Source organism: Dysidea avara, chromosome 12 (assembly GCF_963678975.1).
Source record: "Dysidea avara chromosome 12, odDysAvar1.4, whole genome shotgun sequence".
NCBI classification, from domain to species: domain Eukaryota; kingdom Metazoa; phylum Porifera; class Demospongiae; order Dictyoceratida; family Dysideidae; genus Dysidea; species Dysidea avara.
This window is the reverse complement of record NC_089283.1, coordinates 1,443,340-1,460,650: the sequence shown is the minus strand read 5'-3', so window position 1 is coordinate 1,460,650 and position 17,311 is coordinate 1,443,340. Positions and strand designations below refer to the sequence as shown.

At 38.6% G+C, this 17,311-nt stretch overlaps 1 protein-coding gene across 2 annotated transcripts in view; it reads left to right on the top strand.

Moving 5' to 3' along the window:
* The first annotated feature begins 15,250 nt into the window (after positions 1-15,250).
* Positions 15,251-17,311, top strand: part of LOC136240463 (mismatch repair endonuclease PMS2-like) — a 32,222-nt gene continuing 30,161 nt past the window's right edge. For both annotated transcript variants that reach the window (XR_010693815.1, XM_066031451.1), the window contains exon 1: positions 15,251-15,412. Coding sequence is in view for 1 of the 2 variants with exons in the window: in XM_066031451.1 (XP_065887523.1) it covers positions 15,280-15,412 (133 nt within the window). In the remaining variant the exon portion in view is untranslated. The remainder of the gene's footprint in view (positions 15,413-17,311) is intronic.

Here is a 17,311-nt window from a genome sequence, read left to right as displayed (position 1 = left end):
CGTTCTGAAGGATACTAGCCCACCCTATTAACCCCTTAAACCAGCATAATACATGCAGAAAACTGGATTTGATAAAAACATATTGGAAAATGTACAATATACTTTTGCCAATTTACATATGTGGTTATAAACAGGCATATCTCATGAAGCATTTGTCCGATCTCTTAGCAAAACAGATTTTATTAATTGGCAAAGACTAACGGTATATAAATGTTCAACATACAACAAGGAACTAACCTGCTACAACACGCTGAATCATTTCGTGTCCTTTTGCCTTCGTATTGTTATTGTACTCGGTTGACATTAAATCAATCATGTGAAACCTATATTTAAACTGAATCACCATCACATGAGGAGCAACATGACATCAAGAAAAAGTTGATATGACAAAGTACGGCTGAGTTATGGCCTTTTGTACATCGCTATGTGAAGAAAATGGAAGGATAGTTCTTTTGTTCTTTCAAATTATAGCAGGAAGCTGTGGGTTGAATGAATGCAATTAAGTCTGGAACGATTTATTGTAAGTAAGATGGTATTTGTTGTTTTTAGATAGCTTTAACAGTTTTGTGTTATGGAACTTTGTTTTATAAGGCATGCATGTGATCCAGATTACTGGATTATGCATTTTCAGTACTAGTGCTTGTGTTTTATAACACAGCTGCAGGTTTAAGAGTTAAAGCCACTATTGATCATGAGATACTAATGGGCGCTCCATTGTTCTTCCACCTATCAAGTGAGTGCACCTAGAGTGATAAATATCAAGTATACCACAGGTTTTGCTGATATATATATATCCTTAGCCCTCAGGACTGTAGACCCCGTGCTTTAGGTGTATATATTACCAAAATTCCTAGAACCATATGCATGGTACAATTATATTGCATAAACTATGGCTTTCAGGTGTATTGCACTTATATACACCCTGATTCCGAAGTCAGAGGAAATTTACTGTTGGTAAACCCCAAGGCAAAGCCACAACAGTAAATTATTTTTCCATATCAACACTTTCCTTATTTAGATGCAACAAATAAGGACCTTAATTCACTTATGATCCTGACCTGTACCAATAACAATCAAGTGACATGCCCCTAGCTTTTAAAGTATTTTTAAATTTTGATCTGGCTGGACCGAGCAACACGCTCCTTAATGAAGTAGCTGTACTTGTACTGACTGATCATAAAGTACAAACCTCTTATTGGTAGCACAGTGAAAAACAAGACTTGAAAAGATCATATATGCATGCCCCTTACATAACTTGTAGACCAATTGGCTGAGGCCCACTCAAGATGCTCTGCAGCTACGGTCACCCTAATAATATTATAACAGCCACGTTCAATATTTTAATAGAACAGTCACATGTGTCTTATATTAGTTGTAACAGAAAACTGAACAAACTAGTGCATTTAAAAATCTATTAATTTAAAAATGAAGTAGGGATGAAGCGATAAAATGTAGTAATACAAGATATATGAGAACATAGATCTGTGGGAAAATCCCTGCTTTCGCATAGAATAAAATATTTGCTATGACATGCCAATGCAGAACTATGTTATAATGTCATCAATAATATTATTCACTACTTTTAATTGCTTGGATCCCTACTTTATTTTTAAAATTTAAATGCACTAGTACAGATATTATAAAACATAAACTATATATACAGATATTTTACAAACAATATATAAAATATTACACAGAAAAACAGTTATGCATTGAAATGTTATGTGCTACCTCATTATGGCATGCATATATGATACTGGATATCTTGTATATTTGCCTCAGTATCAAGACACACGGTAGTGTGTCGTGCGGCCCAAGAAGCCGGCGCGCAACACCCGTAAGTATATTGACAGGAAGAAAGAAAACGCAATTTTCGCACCTCCGTAGCTCTGTGCTGCCTTAATGAAACAAGACGATTTTTGCTGTGCACACTTCCTCCAACTTCAGCACTCCGCATTCCAAATTTGAGCGAAATCGCTTCAAGCGTTCCCGAGGTATGCCGACTTCAAAAATTGGCTTAATTTCTTCGTTATTTTTTTCTTCTTATTTTTCTTCCTCTTTTTGCACACTTACAAAAACTGCTATAAAACGCGAACTCCATATCCGATTGCCTTGACATTTGGCACACAGAAGGGGGGTATAAAGGCACATCTCGGCACCAACTTTGGCTGGAATACGACAAACAGGCAAAGAGTTATGAGCGATTATTCACTAAAAATAACACCAATATGTTGTCACGCCTACAGGGTAAACCACGTAAGGGAAAAAGCTGAAAATCGGTGGGTGAATAGGTTACCTATTAAACCTCAAACCTTTTGTGGTTTGAAAGGAATCGAGATAAAAACCAGGAAGATACACCGAAAAAACCAACAGTGTGTAATAATTACGCAATCGAGATTAGCTAATAAAAAAACGACTGTTTGCCACGCCTACCAGATAAACTGCTTGCGCTAATGCTTTGAAAATTGCTGTACAGATGGAGTAATCATCTTAGAAAGGCTCTTCAATGGTGTAGAAGAATCAGACTTAAAGTCACGGAGTTATAACACGAAATCCAACTTGGTGTAGTAAGTGCGAGATCGAGATACTCTAATAGAGCAGTCATCCTAATAGAGCAGTCACCCTGAAGAGAATTCAAGAGATCAGCTAGAAACAAGTAACCTGTATAGTGATCAGCTACAAACAAGTCACCCTGTAGAGAGATCAGCTACAAACAATTCACCCTGTAAAGAGATCAGCTAGAAGTAGGGAGTTCATGCAACTATGGAAAGAGATAGTTCAGCTAGAAGAAATCACCTTGTAGAGTTCAGCTACAAAGAAACCACCAGGTAGAGAGTTCAGCTACAAAAAATCGCCCTGTAGAGAGATCAATAGAAGAAGTTACCTTGCAGAGAGTTCAGCTACAAAGAAACCATCATGTAGAGAGATCAGCTACAAACAAATCTCCCTGTAGAAAGATCAGCTAGAAGAAGTCACCTTGTAGAGAGTTCAGCTACAAGCAAATCACCCTGTAGAAAGATCAGCTAGAAGAAGTCACCTTGTAGAGAGTTCAGCTACAAACAAATCACCCTGTAGAAAGATCAGCTAGAAGAAGTTACCTTGTAGAGAGTTCAGTTACAAAGAGACCACCATGTAGAGAATTCAGCTACAAACAAATCGCCCTGTAGAGATATCAATAGAAGAAGTTACCTTGCAGAGAGTTCAGCTACAAAGAAACCATCATGCATGTAGAGAGATCAGCTACAAACAAATCTCCCTGTAGAAAGATCAGCTGGAAGAAGTCACCTTGTAGAGAGTTCAGCTACAAACAAATCACCCTGTAGAAAGATCAGCTAGAAGAAGTCACCTTGTAGAGAGTTCAGCTACAAACAAATCACCCTGTGGAAAGATCAGCTAGAAGAAGTCACCTTGTAGAGAGTTCAGCTACAAACAAATCACCCTGTAGAAAGATCAGCTAGAAGAAGTTACCTTGTAGAGAGTTCAGTTACAAAGAGACCACCATGTAGAGAATTCAGTTACAAACAAATCTCCCTGTAGAGAGATCAGCTAGAAGAAGTTTCCTTGTAGAGAGTTCAGTTAAAAAGAAACCATCATGTAGAGAGTTCAGCTGTAAACAAATCACCTGTAGAGAGTTCAGCTACAAACAAATCTCCCTGTAGAGAGATCAGCTAGAAGAAGTTACCTTGTAGAGAGTTCAGCTAAAAAGAAACCATCATGTAGAGAGTTCAGCTGCAAACAAATCACCTGTAGAGAGTTCAGCTACAAACAAATCTCCCTGTAGAGAGATCAGCTAGAAGAAGCTACCTTGTAGAGAGTTCAGCTACAAAGAAACCATTCTGTAAAGAGCTCAGCTGCAAACAAATTTCCTGTACAGAATTCAGCTACAAACAAATCACCCTGTAGAAAGATCAGCTAGAAGAAGTCACCTTGTAGAGAGTTACAAAACACCATGTAGAGAGTTCAGCTAGAAGAAGTCACCTTGTAGAGAGTTCAGCTACAAAGAAACCATTCTGTAAAGAGCTCAGCTGCAAATAAATCACCTATATACAGAATTCAGCTACCAACAAATAACCCTGTAGAGAGATCAGCTAGAAGAAGTTATCTTGTAGATAGCTCAGCTACAAACAAATCACCCTGTAGAAAGATCAGCTAGAAGAAGTCACCTTGTAGAGAGTTCAGCTACAAACAAACCACCATGTAGAGAGTTCAGCTAGAAGAAGTCACCTTGTAGAGAGTTCAGCTACAAAGAAACCATCATGTAGAGAGTTCAGCTATAAACTAGTGACCCTGTAGAGATATTAGCTAAAAGAAGTTACCTTGTAGAGAGTTCAGCTACAAAGAAACCATTCTGTAAAGAACTCAGCTGCAAACAAATCACCTGTACATAATTCAACTACAAACAAATCACCCTGTAGAAAGATCAGCTAGAAGAAGTTACCGTGTAGAGAGCTCAGCTACAAAGAAACAACCATGTAGAGAGTTCAGCTGCAAAGAAATCACCCTGTAGAAAATTCAGCCACAAGCAAATTGCCCCGTAGAAAGATCAGTTAGAAGAAGTTACCTCGTAGAGAGTTCAGCTACAAAGAAACCATTCTGTAAAGAACTCAGCTGCAAACAAATCATCTGTATAGAATTCAGCTACAAACAAATCACCCTGTAGAAAGATCAGCTAGAAGAAATTACCTTGTAGAGAGTTCAGCTACAAAGAAACCACCATGTAGAAAGTTCAGCTGCAAAGAAATCACCCTGTAAAAAATTCAGCCACAAACAAATTGTCCTGTAGAAAGATCAGTTAGAAGAAGTTACCATGTAGAGAGTTCAGCTACAAAGAAACCATTCTGTAAAGAGCTCAGCTGCAAACAAATCACCTGTACAGAATTCAGCTACAACAAATCACCCTGTAGAAAGATCAGCTAGAAGAAGTTACCTTGTAGATAGTTCAGCTACAAACAATTCACCCTGTAGAAAGAGCAGCTAGAAGAAGTCACCTTGTAGAGTGTTCAGTTACAAAGAAACCACCATGGAGAGTTCTGTGATAAATATATGTATTATATATATAATTTGTACATTTATTGATAAATTGGAAATATCTAAAGTACATCTGCTTCATCTTTTCTTCTTCCTGTGGCAAAGAAAAAAATATAGGTTAAAAAAGTCCCAAAGCCAGCCATAGGCCGGCTTTGGGGTATGCAAATACAAAAAGAAGTGAAATCTAATCCAAAACAGCCAAGCTGTAAAAAAAAGTGTGCGGCCCTCAAAAAGGCTATGGTGAAAAAAGATGTGAAATCCAAGGTGGCGGCCAAGAAATGGCTGTGATGGTAGGTTAATGGGGTAAAAATTTTAATAACGACAATTTAGGTGAATTTTGTGCCAATTGACCAAGCGGCACCAAATTCACCTGAATTGTCGTTATTAAAATATTTACCATTAACCTACCATCACAGCCATTTCTTGGCCGCCACCTTGGATTTCACATCTTTTTTCACCATAGTCTTTTCAAGGACCGCACTCTTTTTTTACAGCTTGGCTGTTTTGGATTAGATATATATAGGCCCCAACAATACACATGAAATCATAAAAGTTGACATGATATTAGGCTTCACTGAAAAGCAATAAGTTATACAATGAGCAATTCCTGAAGGCACAGCCACATGTAGTCAAAGAGCTCACTACCTTAAAGTAATCTGACTATTAGAGTAGGGAAATTAGGACTGAGTCAAATATGCTCAAACTTTTGCCCAAAATGCTTTCTGGAGTTTCCCTTATATGCTCTTCAGTGTAGTATGCTAGCATTATGCTATTAAGCTAGCAAGATTTTTTACAATTATTTTAATCAGCGAATGCTCTATTAGATTATTTCACTACAAAAGAGTATCGACATAAGGAACTATGTACAATGACTTTAGTGCTCTATTGCAGTTTTATAGTTTCCACTGATTGCTCTATTAGGGAGTATCGATCTTGGAATTAAGCTCCATAGTTTGAAATATCCAACTAATATGCTAGGCATAGCACTCCAGCCTATTATGCTTTTATTATCCTGGGGGCATATTTGATGCAGGCCTACTTCTGTACAGAAAGTATACATCTGAGACAAAGTAATTAATAATAATGATAACCACTTATTATAATTAGCATCCTATTGTGCATGTGGTGTTTTGCTAAGTGTGTCCTATACCTGTGCACCCCACAATGAATAGGAAAGGCTTAGTTTGTGGCACTGCCATAATTTTTCAAGATTATGGCCTTCTTGTGCCACACTGTAATTTGATGCATAGTGATGTCACTATTACCCTGAACTTGAGGAATAATAACCTCACCAGATGATTCTCCTAGTTACCTCACTATCCTCTGTTGAATGAAAGAATTGGATATTTGGTGTAACTGTGCATGCATGCATGCATCAAATTCATTGTAAAGTAACCCATGCACTCTGGCACTCTCTATATATGGCATGTTTTCCCACCCTGTGGCTATATGCTAGCATCTGATACACTTTCAGCCAATTCCCTCATCACTGGGTAAATGAACTGCAAATACTCAAAATTATACCACTGATGAAGCTTGTAATGTCACTGCTACGGCTTCTCCGAGCTGTGGAGGTATGATGGCAAGAAGATCAGTGCAGATGCTACTCAATGTCTAGTAGCTACAAGCCATTCCTAATGATGAAAGAGTGACTGTAAGTGACCACCATAAGTGACTGACATAGTGGGAAGCTACAGAAGTAGCCAAGTATATACACTGCTCTATTTGATGGCATGGTTCAAGTGTTTTACAGCCAAAAGTACTCTGAAAGTTAATCTCACAGCATTAGTTTTAAAAGATTTTCCTAGGGGAAGGGCATGCCCCCAGACCCCCTTAGTATATCATGCTGTGTATGCTCAGCCACATCTTATTCTAAACATTTTCTGGCCTCCCAACCATGAAGTGTTTCCTACTGTGACGCCTATGCTTATGTGTAAATAAACAGATTATATATTGAAGATTCCACATGATAGTTATTATTATACGATTCCACATTCTATATGGGAATAGGGTTGGTGGTATAGGACCATAGATAATAAACACTATTATCTATGGTGGGACCAGAGTCACCATGCAGACTCAACCATTATAGTCAAGGGTGCAGCTCCAGGAATTTCGGTGACAGGTTTCCAAATTTTCTGTTACATGCCTTACTAAATCAAAGAGGGTCTGGCCATGCTTAATATACTCATTCCACTTTTGTCACCATCTTTCTTGCCACAGCAATGACTGTATCTTGTACCAGTGGTGGCTGAATTAATGCAGCTATAAGGCTACTCCAAATAAATTCTTTGATTCCCATCCTGATTTGCATGCAGCTGGTCCATTTTTCCATTATGAGATTGGCAGCTTTTCAAGTCATTATTTGGTATAGTTGTAACCATAGCTAACTGTATAATTGTACCTTCATTTTATTTTGCAGGAATAACACAGTTAATAGTGCTGATGTTATAGTACCACTCTATAATGTCACACCTAGGGAAGAATAACATACTTAACTCTTTCCAACATGGATTCAGATCAGGACACTCATGCACCACCCAGCTGCTTACCGTTATCGAAGAATTAGCTAATAGTATAGATAGCCACAAACAAGTTGATGTACTCTTCTTAGATTTCGCTAAGGCATTCGACACTGTACCCCACCAACGCCTGCTTAAGAAATTGCAATATTATGGAATTGATGACAAGATACATTGCTGGATTTCTGAATGGCTGACAAAACAAGCACAAAGAGTACTGGTGAATGGTAACGAATCTGATTTTGTTTCAGTTATTTTTGGTGTCCCACAAGGTACTGTATTAGGGCCCTTATGTTCTTACTATATATAAACGATATTAACAGTAACATCTTGTCATCTATTAGACATTTTGCAGATGGTTGTGTTGTCCACCGAACAATTAGTAATGAAGACGATGTAGTTCTGTTGCAAAAAGATATTGACGAAATTTCTAGATGGGCACAGAGGTGACAGATGAAGTTTAATATCAACAACTGTGTCTTACTGAGATTTATGAGACATCATCTACCTCTCATAAATAACTATACTTTAAACAACCAGACCATCAATTCCAGCAACACATACAAGTATTTAGGGATACTTAGACAATTCACTCTCATGGGCACCTCACATTAATAACATCACAAACAAAGCCACCAGGATGTTGAATTTTATAAAAGAAATCTAAGTAAATGTAACAGCAAGGTAAAATCAAATGCTTACACAACACTTGTGCGACCAATTCTTCAATATTCCACTCAAGTCTTGAATATCCACATCAACAGAACTTGATTTACAAACTTGATTTACAAACTTGAAATGGTTCAGAGGCGAGCAGCAAGATGGGTACAGTAAGATTACAGTTTTCAGAGTAGTGTAATAACAATGTTAGACATTGGAACAGAGGCGTAAAGCATCTTATTTCACAGAATTACTCACCACCAGGAGCCAGTATTACAAATACCAAATTACTTTCTGCCACAATCCACCAGCACCACCCACTCAGACTCATACTGCCAGCAGCCAACACCACCAAATAGCAAATGAATTATTTTTACAGAACTAGTAAAGAATGGAACAATCTACCCTCCATATGCTATGACAAAGACTTTGTAAATAAATGCACACACTCTAGCTAGTTATCTGTAAATATCCCCCAACTATTTTTATATCTATCTTTTTTTCATTGGATGTAAATTTGCTGCCTTCCGATTATTACAATCATAATCATAAGACAGCTTGGTTGCTGATATACTGAAACGTTGGATGCTACCTCATTGTGGTTTGGTAGTGTCATCTCGTCCACATGCCTCAGAGGGACAAGAGTTCATATTTGTATGGGGTCCCCATACAATATGAACTCTTGGTGGGACTCAGACAATAAGCGACCATCAGAGCTAACATCTTGAGCTTTGCTGAACAAGAACAAAAGATATACATTGAACAGTCCCTGAACGGACAGCCACATGCAGTCAAAGAGCTCATCGAATATCTAGAAAGTAATCTGACTATCAATGGTCTGTGCTTCATCCCCTTCAGCATGGTCATCTTGATTTATCTGTATGAACAGGGAATTTTCCTCTTCCCACCAATTCTACACAACTCTACAATTACTTCTTCATCTATCTTATCATCTGTCAACATCTTGCCAAGTCTGGTCATCCTCTTGAAAATACCATCCCTGATCTAGCCAACCTCCCTGAGCCCTGTAATACAATAGTTAAACGGACATCCAAGTTAGTCCTCGAAGGTATTAATAGCAACAAGCTAATATTTATCTTGCAGGAGGTGAGAGCAGCCCGTCCAAATATTGCAATTATTCCTGGGGAAGTATATAAACTGCTTTGGATTGCTGCAGGCTATTCAACACTTTGGGCTCACTGGAAAAATGAGTATGTTTAACTTTGTCCATTTTTCAATTCAGGAGTTCTTGGCTGCCTATCATATCACTCAGCTTGCACCAGATGAAGAGCTGCAAGTGCTCAAAGCGAAGTTCTGGAATGACCTTCATTTGAATATGTTTGCAATGTATATTGCATTTACCAAAGGACAGCAATCTGCTTTTAAACAATTTCTCTCTTGTGGGGACAACACAACTGTTATTTCTAAATGTTTTTCAAGGATCATCTGAAATGTCTTCACCTGTTTTGTTCCTTCCATGAAGCCAACGATGAAGCTATGCGCACCAAGCTCAAATCTTTAGTAACAAAGTAATTGACCTTGCTAACAGTAGCCTATCATTGAATGCATTGCAGCCTGTCCACTCCACAGGGAGTGGGAGAAGCTTGACTTGCGGTGCTGCCATATCCAAGACCAGAGCATTAGCGTGCTGCATAGTGGCCTGATGAATTGTAATATCATTGTTAGAGTGTTGAACTTATGGAGTAATGGCCTAACCAGATTATCCTCCCCGGACCTGGCCATCCAGTGTGGAGTGGAAAAGTTGCAGATTGATGGCAACCTTACTATTGGAGAGGAACCTGCTCTGTATGATATGCTGTCCCATCCCTCGTCTAGGCTTGTGGGACTACACATGATGGATACCAGCTTGTCATCACATTCAGCCATTGTGCTCTTCACTGCATTAGTGAAGAAAAGGAAACTGCATGCAGCTGCTTAATATTAGTAACAATGACATCACTGATGAAACTTGTGATGTGATTGCTGTATCGCTGAAGAAGAACTCTTCCTTAAGTCAAGCTGTGGAATTGGGAAAATGACATTAGTGCAGAAGCTGCTCAACATCTAATACAACTGAGCCCTACAACACAATAATGCATTACAATAGTTATGGCTACCCCTCAGTTACCCTGAAAATGCTCAGGAGAGGAATCGATCACTACAAGATGAAGTTAACAAGAACAGAGAAAGTAGAGGATGCAAAACTAAACTGACTATTTACTGGTAGTAAATATTATGTACCTTTTCTGTAATAGTTGGAATTTATAAAATATTGTACTTTGAGTTCTGACCAGGGTACCTCATGCATACAGTGATTGCAATCAACATGATTTCTGATTTCATGAACATTACTATATCTATCTATTTGGTACTTTATTTCATGATTAAAAATATTATCATTATGACCTGGCTATCATTGCAATCACTAATGAGAGATTATAAAGGTGCGTGTGGTGCACTGGTGTTTGTAATCAACTATTATTAACTCTTGATATAAAGTGATAACCAGATAATGTCTAGAGGGGTGACTCTTATAGTCAACTGTTGTATTGTAATATTTAAAACAAAAAACAAAAAAACAGCTGCAGGTCAGTATAATAGATCCACTAGACAATTATACAGGCAATAAACATTGTATTAGTTGAAATTGAACCTCTACAGCACTATCTCACTATTGTGACAAACAGAAGAGAAGCCATGCTGTTTAAGCACTGAACAAGCACTGAACTACTGCAGTGGTTGAATGCAGAGGAAAGATCACAGCTCAGACTGTGCATGTGGCTCCTCAGGTATACTTATTAAGACTACAATTTAACTGTCTGAGGATCAAGTGCTGGGAATTTTTGCATTCAACAGAGTTTGTCACTTTGCAATCAAGTATTGAATTTCTAATTCTGTGCTACACGGGGTATAATGATAACCCATACATACCCACTTTTGAAAAACCATTCCAATAATAACTGCTTTTGAACAATAAAATTATTACCTTCATGCAGTTTTAGCTGCAAACTTGATGTTGCAAGACTTCAAATATTACTATACATTATAAGGTTTTAATGAAAATTAAGTTAATATTATGAGGGTTATTATTTTCTGTCCATTTTACTAGCATTATGCTTAGGGACCTAGCTGTTATCATGATAGTAATTTGCAACTTAAAACTAATTCTTAAGTTTCTTTAAACTTGGGCGTGCTGATTCTCAAAATTATTTATCCAAGTAAGCTCCTCAGATCACACATCTACATTCTCGAACTCCTGCATAACTGTGGTAAAATATTTGCATGACACTAGTGAACATGTAGGAGACTACAAGCTACTGTTCTGTTTCCTTTGATACACTACTGCAAAGAATTTAGCACCTCCTCTTGGTGAAATCCTGTTGTAGCATGTATTACAAAATAATACAAACTGATGTATGTATGTGTGGATATAGGTCTGTGGTTCCAACATTGTAAAATTAATCTCTTTGTGTGTCTACCAGCTATATACTACCAGAGGTAAGTATAGTGTCGACAGCCTTTATGGTGACCTGAGCTATCTTCTATACAAGACAGCTAGGCAGATCATAAAGATGAGGACAATCAAGGAGTTCAAAGGAGAGTGTCATATAATTTCTTACATTTTCAGCATGCAGTACAGAAACACAATCATTAGCTGCTAATTTGTTGGCCGAGTAGTGTGCAGTGAATTTACAGTAACATGGAACTTGCGTTCACAAATCAGACACATGTCCCCACTCTCCCCTAAAATTTACATTCTAATAGAACAGTCATTTATACTATAACTAAAGACCACTCATTAACATATCGATTAAGGGAGAAAGTAAAGTTATTGTAGGACCTAAATAATTTTACCACTTCCATGGAGAGGCCAGGATTCCTCATAGATCTCAAGCACCCCAGTGCTAATATTAATTTTTTTTTTTTTTTTTTGCTTCGCATGTTACCATTCAGTTTCATTGCTATTGGTGGTTCAGGAGCACCACAAGCATTGACCTAGACATTATAACAATAGTAACACATTGAGTTGAGCCATCTGATGGAATTTCGCCAGTTGTTGAAAAAATAGGCCCGTTTGAGTACTGCTTGAAATGTAAATAAATTTCAAAATCTTTCATTCAAATGTCTCTTACACAATAATTATTTTATGATCAATTTTTTTCCTATATGCTGAAGCCATAAAGTGCATAGTCTGATATGACCGGTGCCTTTTCTGAACTTGTAATGGGGCCAAATTACACATCTGTTTTTGCAGACACCTTTACTGTCACCACTAATCATCTGGTAGGCCGAAATGTTATCTCTGTCCACTAGCTGTTTTCTCAGGGCTCAGTACATTACACAGCTCACAAACTTTTATATTAAATAATTTATTTGTCCTTTGTATACAATCAGTGGAATAGAACATATAGTCAGTTGAGCTATATGTGAGACCTGTACTAATAAGTGCACTGATATTTTTATACTGTATATGTAAAAAATCTTTCAAAGCAAGTGAAACTTTTCCTACACACAGCTACAGAAGTTTTCCTTGGAACTTCCCTAGCTATATATACTGCAAGTATCGTATGTATTGTTTATCTTATTACGCCTTCCCTTTACCTATACTGGCCATATGCTTTATGACAAACTCCAATTGCTTGCTGTCTATATAGATCTGTCTCTGTGATGGACTTATTATTCAAATTGATGGCTAAAACTACTACTATTATAATTACCGTTGCAACTGTTAGATTAAAAAGGAAAAAAGTCAGCTACTGTTAATTTACAATGACCAATGAATTATTGAATGGTGTACAGTAAGTTAAATAGCTATGGTATGTACCTTTAAGTAGAAGCAGTCGTCCAAAACATAAGCCCGCATTGATTGATGACACTCCATGACAGAATGATCAATAAAATATCTTCTACCCAATGTGGTCTACAAGTGTACTCCAGGCCAGGGTTGTCACTCACCGACCATATTTCTTTTGTATAGTGTTCACTGTTAGCAAGTTGATTGAGTACAGTGATGACGATACTACCCCTAAAAGGCCATGATAGACACACATCACGCTCTCCCCTCATCAGAGAAGCCTTTATTGACATGTAAGAGCCATCTCCTGCACTGAAGCAAACTATAAGACATAATTTATACTTCCTCCTTGACCAGTTGTGTAGAAGGAAGATGTGACATATGCGGGTGTGTCAGTACACCCTTTACACTCTTTGTAATTAGCTACTTTCATTATTATTGGGGACGTGCGATCAGGGAATTGTGTAGCTGCTTCGGCCATCTTTCTCAGGTAAAGTTTTCAGCTATATATGTTTGCTCAACTCCTTAGCCATCAGCTGGTAACCACGGATCCAATAATCCACATCATTCTGTTGCTGAGATAGTGTGGACACCTTTGAAGTTAGCTCTGCCTGCTGAGGACAAGTAACATGTTGGCGCTTTGATTTGTTGACCTCAACTTCTAAGGTGTTGTATTTAAACTGTAAAGAATTAAGGCTGTTTCGTAGTTGTTCATTATCTCTGCAAGTGTAGTTATCTTTTAATTCCGTGTACTTGGCATGCAAAAACTGTAAATGATCACGTGTCTCATCAACAAATTTGTCCTTAGACCCACCAGTCCCATCAAGCTCTTGTTGTAGTTGAAGGTACTTGCTCTCCAGAAAGAACATTTTTGTCTCCATTTGAGATGAGCTATCTAACTTACCAGAATACTCTTCCTTCGTCATCTTGTTCTCGTTCTGCAATCCTGTGATTGAAGCCATTATCAATGCCTGGTGCAGTGTTACGTTAGATTCAATGTGTTTCTTTTCATTCATTCTCTTCACACTTGTCTTACATCCAACTTGACTGAAGGGACAAGCCATTGGGACAAACATCAAGATGATTCTGCAACTGGCTACGCTTGATCTTATTCTAGGTACAGTTGTTAGGACAGGTTATGGGATACTCCAGACACTCCTGGTAATGAGATGATAAACGTCATGTGTTCCCTTTAGGGCTCAAACAAATAGTGGTTTTTACTATTCGAATATTCTTTATTCACAACTACCGAATATTCGAATATTCTTTTTCAGCATTGGTAAATGGACAAGATATCAATAATCCTGTTGTACAAGATGTCTCTTTAATACAATTCAGAATCAACATGATTTGATCACTTATGTCATAGATATGCTTATGTAGGATCAAGAATTCCAAGTATTTACACACTGATGTTACGTATTTCCTTTGAAACGAATATTCGAATAGTAGAATATTCGTTTGAGCCCTAGTTCCCTTGTGACCACAGTGGAGGCAGGTAAATGGACAATACTTACACTTGTTCACATGGTCCTTCATCTGAATACAGGACAGCATCACATCGCAATCCTTGTTAGGGCAGTTCAACATCACGTGATGGCACTGTCCATTTTGCTGCCCCAGGGACAAATGGACACTCAAATCACCAAATTGTCCAACCCACCTACAACCTTGTGGTTTTTGGGAGCAATACACCCGAGCTTCATTTGACATATTTCATTCCTCGCACTGGCTGAGCCTTACACAGCGGGCACTCATCCTTCCTTCGAATGGCCGAGGTGATACATTTCATACAGAAACGGTGTCCGCAACAATCCGTCAAGAAAGGGTCGTCTAACAGTTCCAAACAGATTGGACAAGTAAAATCTTGTAAGGAAACTTCCACAAACTGTACGGAGCTGTTCAAGATTATGCAAACACGTGCTACCTGCCCTTGTACCTGCCATTGTCATCACGTGACGTTGCATGTGTAAGTTGTCCGGGGGGGACAAATTGCAGTGCTGCAAGTAGTCCGGGGGGACCAAGTATGGTTGCTGCAACTGGTCCGGGGGGACCGGTTGTAGCATGACAGGTCTCGAAAATTCACATACAGTGTAGATGGTCTTGAGCTACTCGCCACATGCTAAGCATGAAAGCTACTACGGTATTTGGCATATCACAGGACTCACAGTAGTTTAGATGCATGACTGCTCTATTAGAGCATATTGTAGTGAGATGTAATTATTTAATTTTGATTTACAGAAATAACTTGTATTTCAATTATGTACATAAGTAATGTCGTCAGTAATCAAGAAGATCGATGCTGGTGATGTCCACAAGATATGCTCTGGTCAGGTCGTGTTAAGTTTAGCAGTCGCGGTGAAGGAACTGGTGGAGAACGCATTAGACGCAGGAGCTACTTTAATTGGTGAGCGAGTGTATTTCATAATACCGTATAGCCTAAATATTTCGAGGGGGAAATTTTCGATTTAACGGTTTTGGAGGTTAGGTCACTCCAAATAAATTCTCTGTTTCCCGTCCTGGACTCAGGCATATTCGCATGCGGGCGGGCGGTACATTTCCATTATTTCATTATAAGATTGGCAGCTTTTCAAGCCACTGTTATGCACCTATCAATGTAATCCTCGACTACAACTGATACGGGCTGAGGTGGGGGAAGGTGGGGATTTGCATCACTGAAAATTACAATTCCCTACCTACTGGGGAAGTACTGGCGATGCAAACCCCGACCAAGTCTCAACCTGCAAACCCCGGGAATACTGTAGTCTCGTGCCCAGACCGCTTTTTTTCTTTTTGTGTGGGGGCGGAGAAAAAGAAAAAAAGCGGTCTGGGCACGAGACTAGGAATACTGGGGCTAGGAGTGGATTTGTACGGTCGTGTGGCGTTGGTGGGTAGTGATGAGTTCGTTTGAGTGGATTCTAGTATGAACGTAGTAGCAGCACCCGAGACACTCCTTCCTAAACTGAAAGTACACACCTTTGCTGTCTGAGTGAATTTCTTTAGTGAAGACAAATCCCCACTATGTCGGGGAAATTTAGCGATCAATTCCCCCACCATTCCCGACCTTTCCCCACCCTCAGCCCATATCAGTGGTAGTCAGGTATTACATTGATAGGTGCATTAGCCTGGCACAATCATAAAAAGCTGCAAAAAAGCATGCTTAAGCAGTGGCGTAGCCAGGAAAATATTTTTACCGAGGCAAGTTTATACATTGGCATAATTGAGAGGGTCTGCTTCTGACTCAACTGATTCACAAACTCTTTCAAGTTTGGGTGGTACAGCATTTGCAGGTTGACTCTCTGGTTGGATGGAAAAACACTGTTTCAGAGTGTTTTTTTTACATGTCAAAAGTACTGAATGCTCCGGCTTAGTTAATTTTACAGTATACCATGCTTCAATTATTAGACTAACTCAACACAAAAACCCGACTTATTCCAGAGATATTTTGAGTGATCAGGCCATCCATGGACTGCTATAGAGGTCACAGTCATGCATACTATACTGTACTTTTACTGATCTGATGTGATATTTAAGTCAGAGATTATTTCTTTCATATGATGCTCAACTGCACGTCAAACTAGGGAGTATTGGGGCATGCTCGTTCAAGAATATTTTTGAAAATATATGTTTTAAAATGGCACGTGGAAGCTATTTTTTGATTGTAACTGCTAATGCATGATATGTGACTGGGCCTGCAAAAATATATGTGGGCACATAAAATTTGCCTAATTTTTCAAACTATCATGGCTCATAACGTTTCATGGAAGCATGCTATGTCCATGTAATGTTCAGCCCTTATTAAATATCTAATTGGCTATATGATACAAGTTACAGAATGCAAATATTGTGTTTCAATACTGAGATATGACTGATAGTGTGGCGAAGTGTAGTTTGTGCCCACATGCCCTACTTTCGCAGGCCTGGTCACATATGATCGATCAGTATCTCAGTGCAATCCATGCAGTTGACTCACTGGAATTTTTGAAAAGTAATTTAAAGACATTTTAACATAATTTAGGCCAAGCAGTGTAATGAGAACAGTGCATGGCTATAATCTGTACTGAAGAGTACATTACGATGACTGCTCTATTAGAGTATCTCGATCTTTTTGTGATACAATTCAAGGAGCTGAAAAGTGGTCCAGCCATTGCACCGTGGGCTCTGGCCCAGTTTAGTACTACATCCATATAGATTCTATTATGTGTGATACAGTACTGAATGCTGTAGTAGTATTGTTTGAGTAGAAAATTCAGGGTGCCACTGAAAACTCAGGCCTGCCGGCTCAGCCTGAATTGTTGAGTATTTT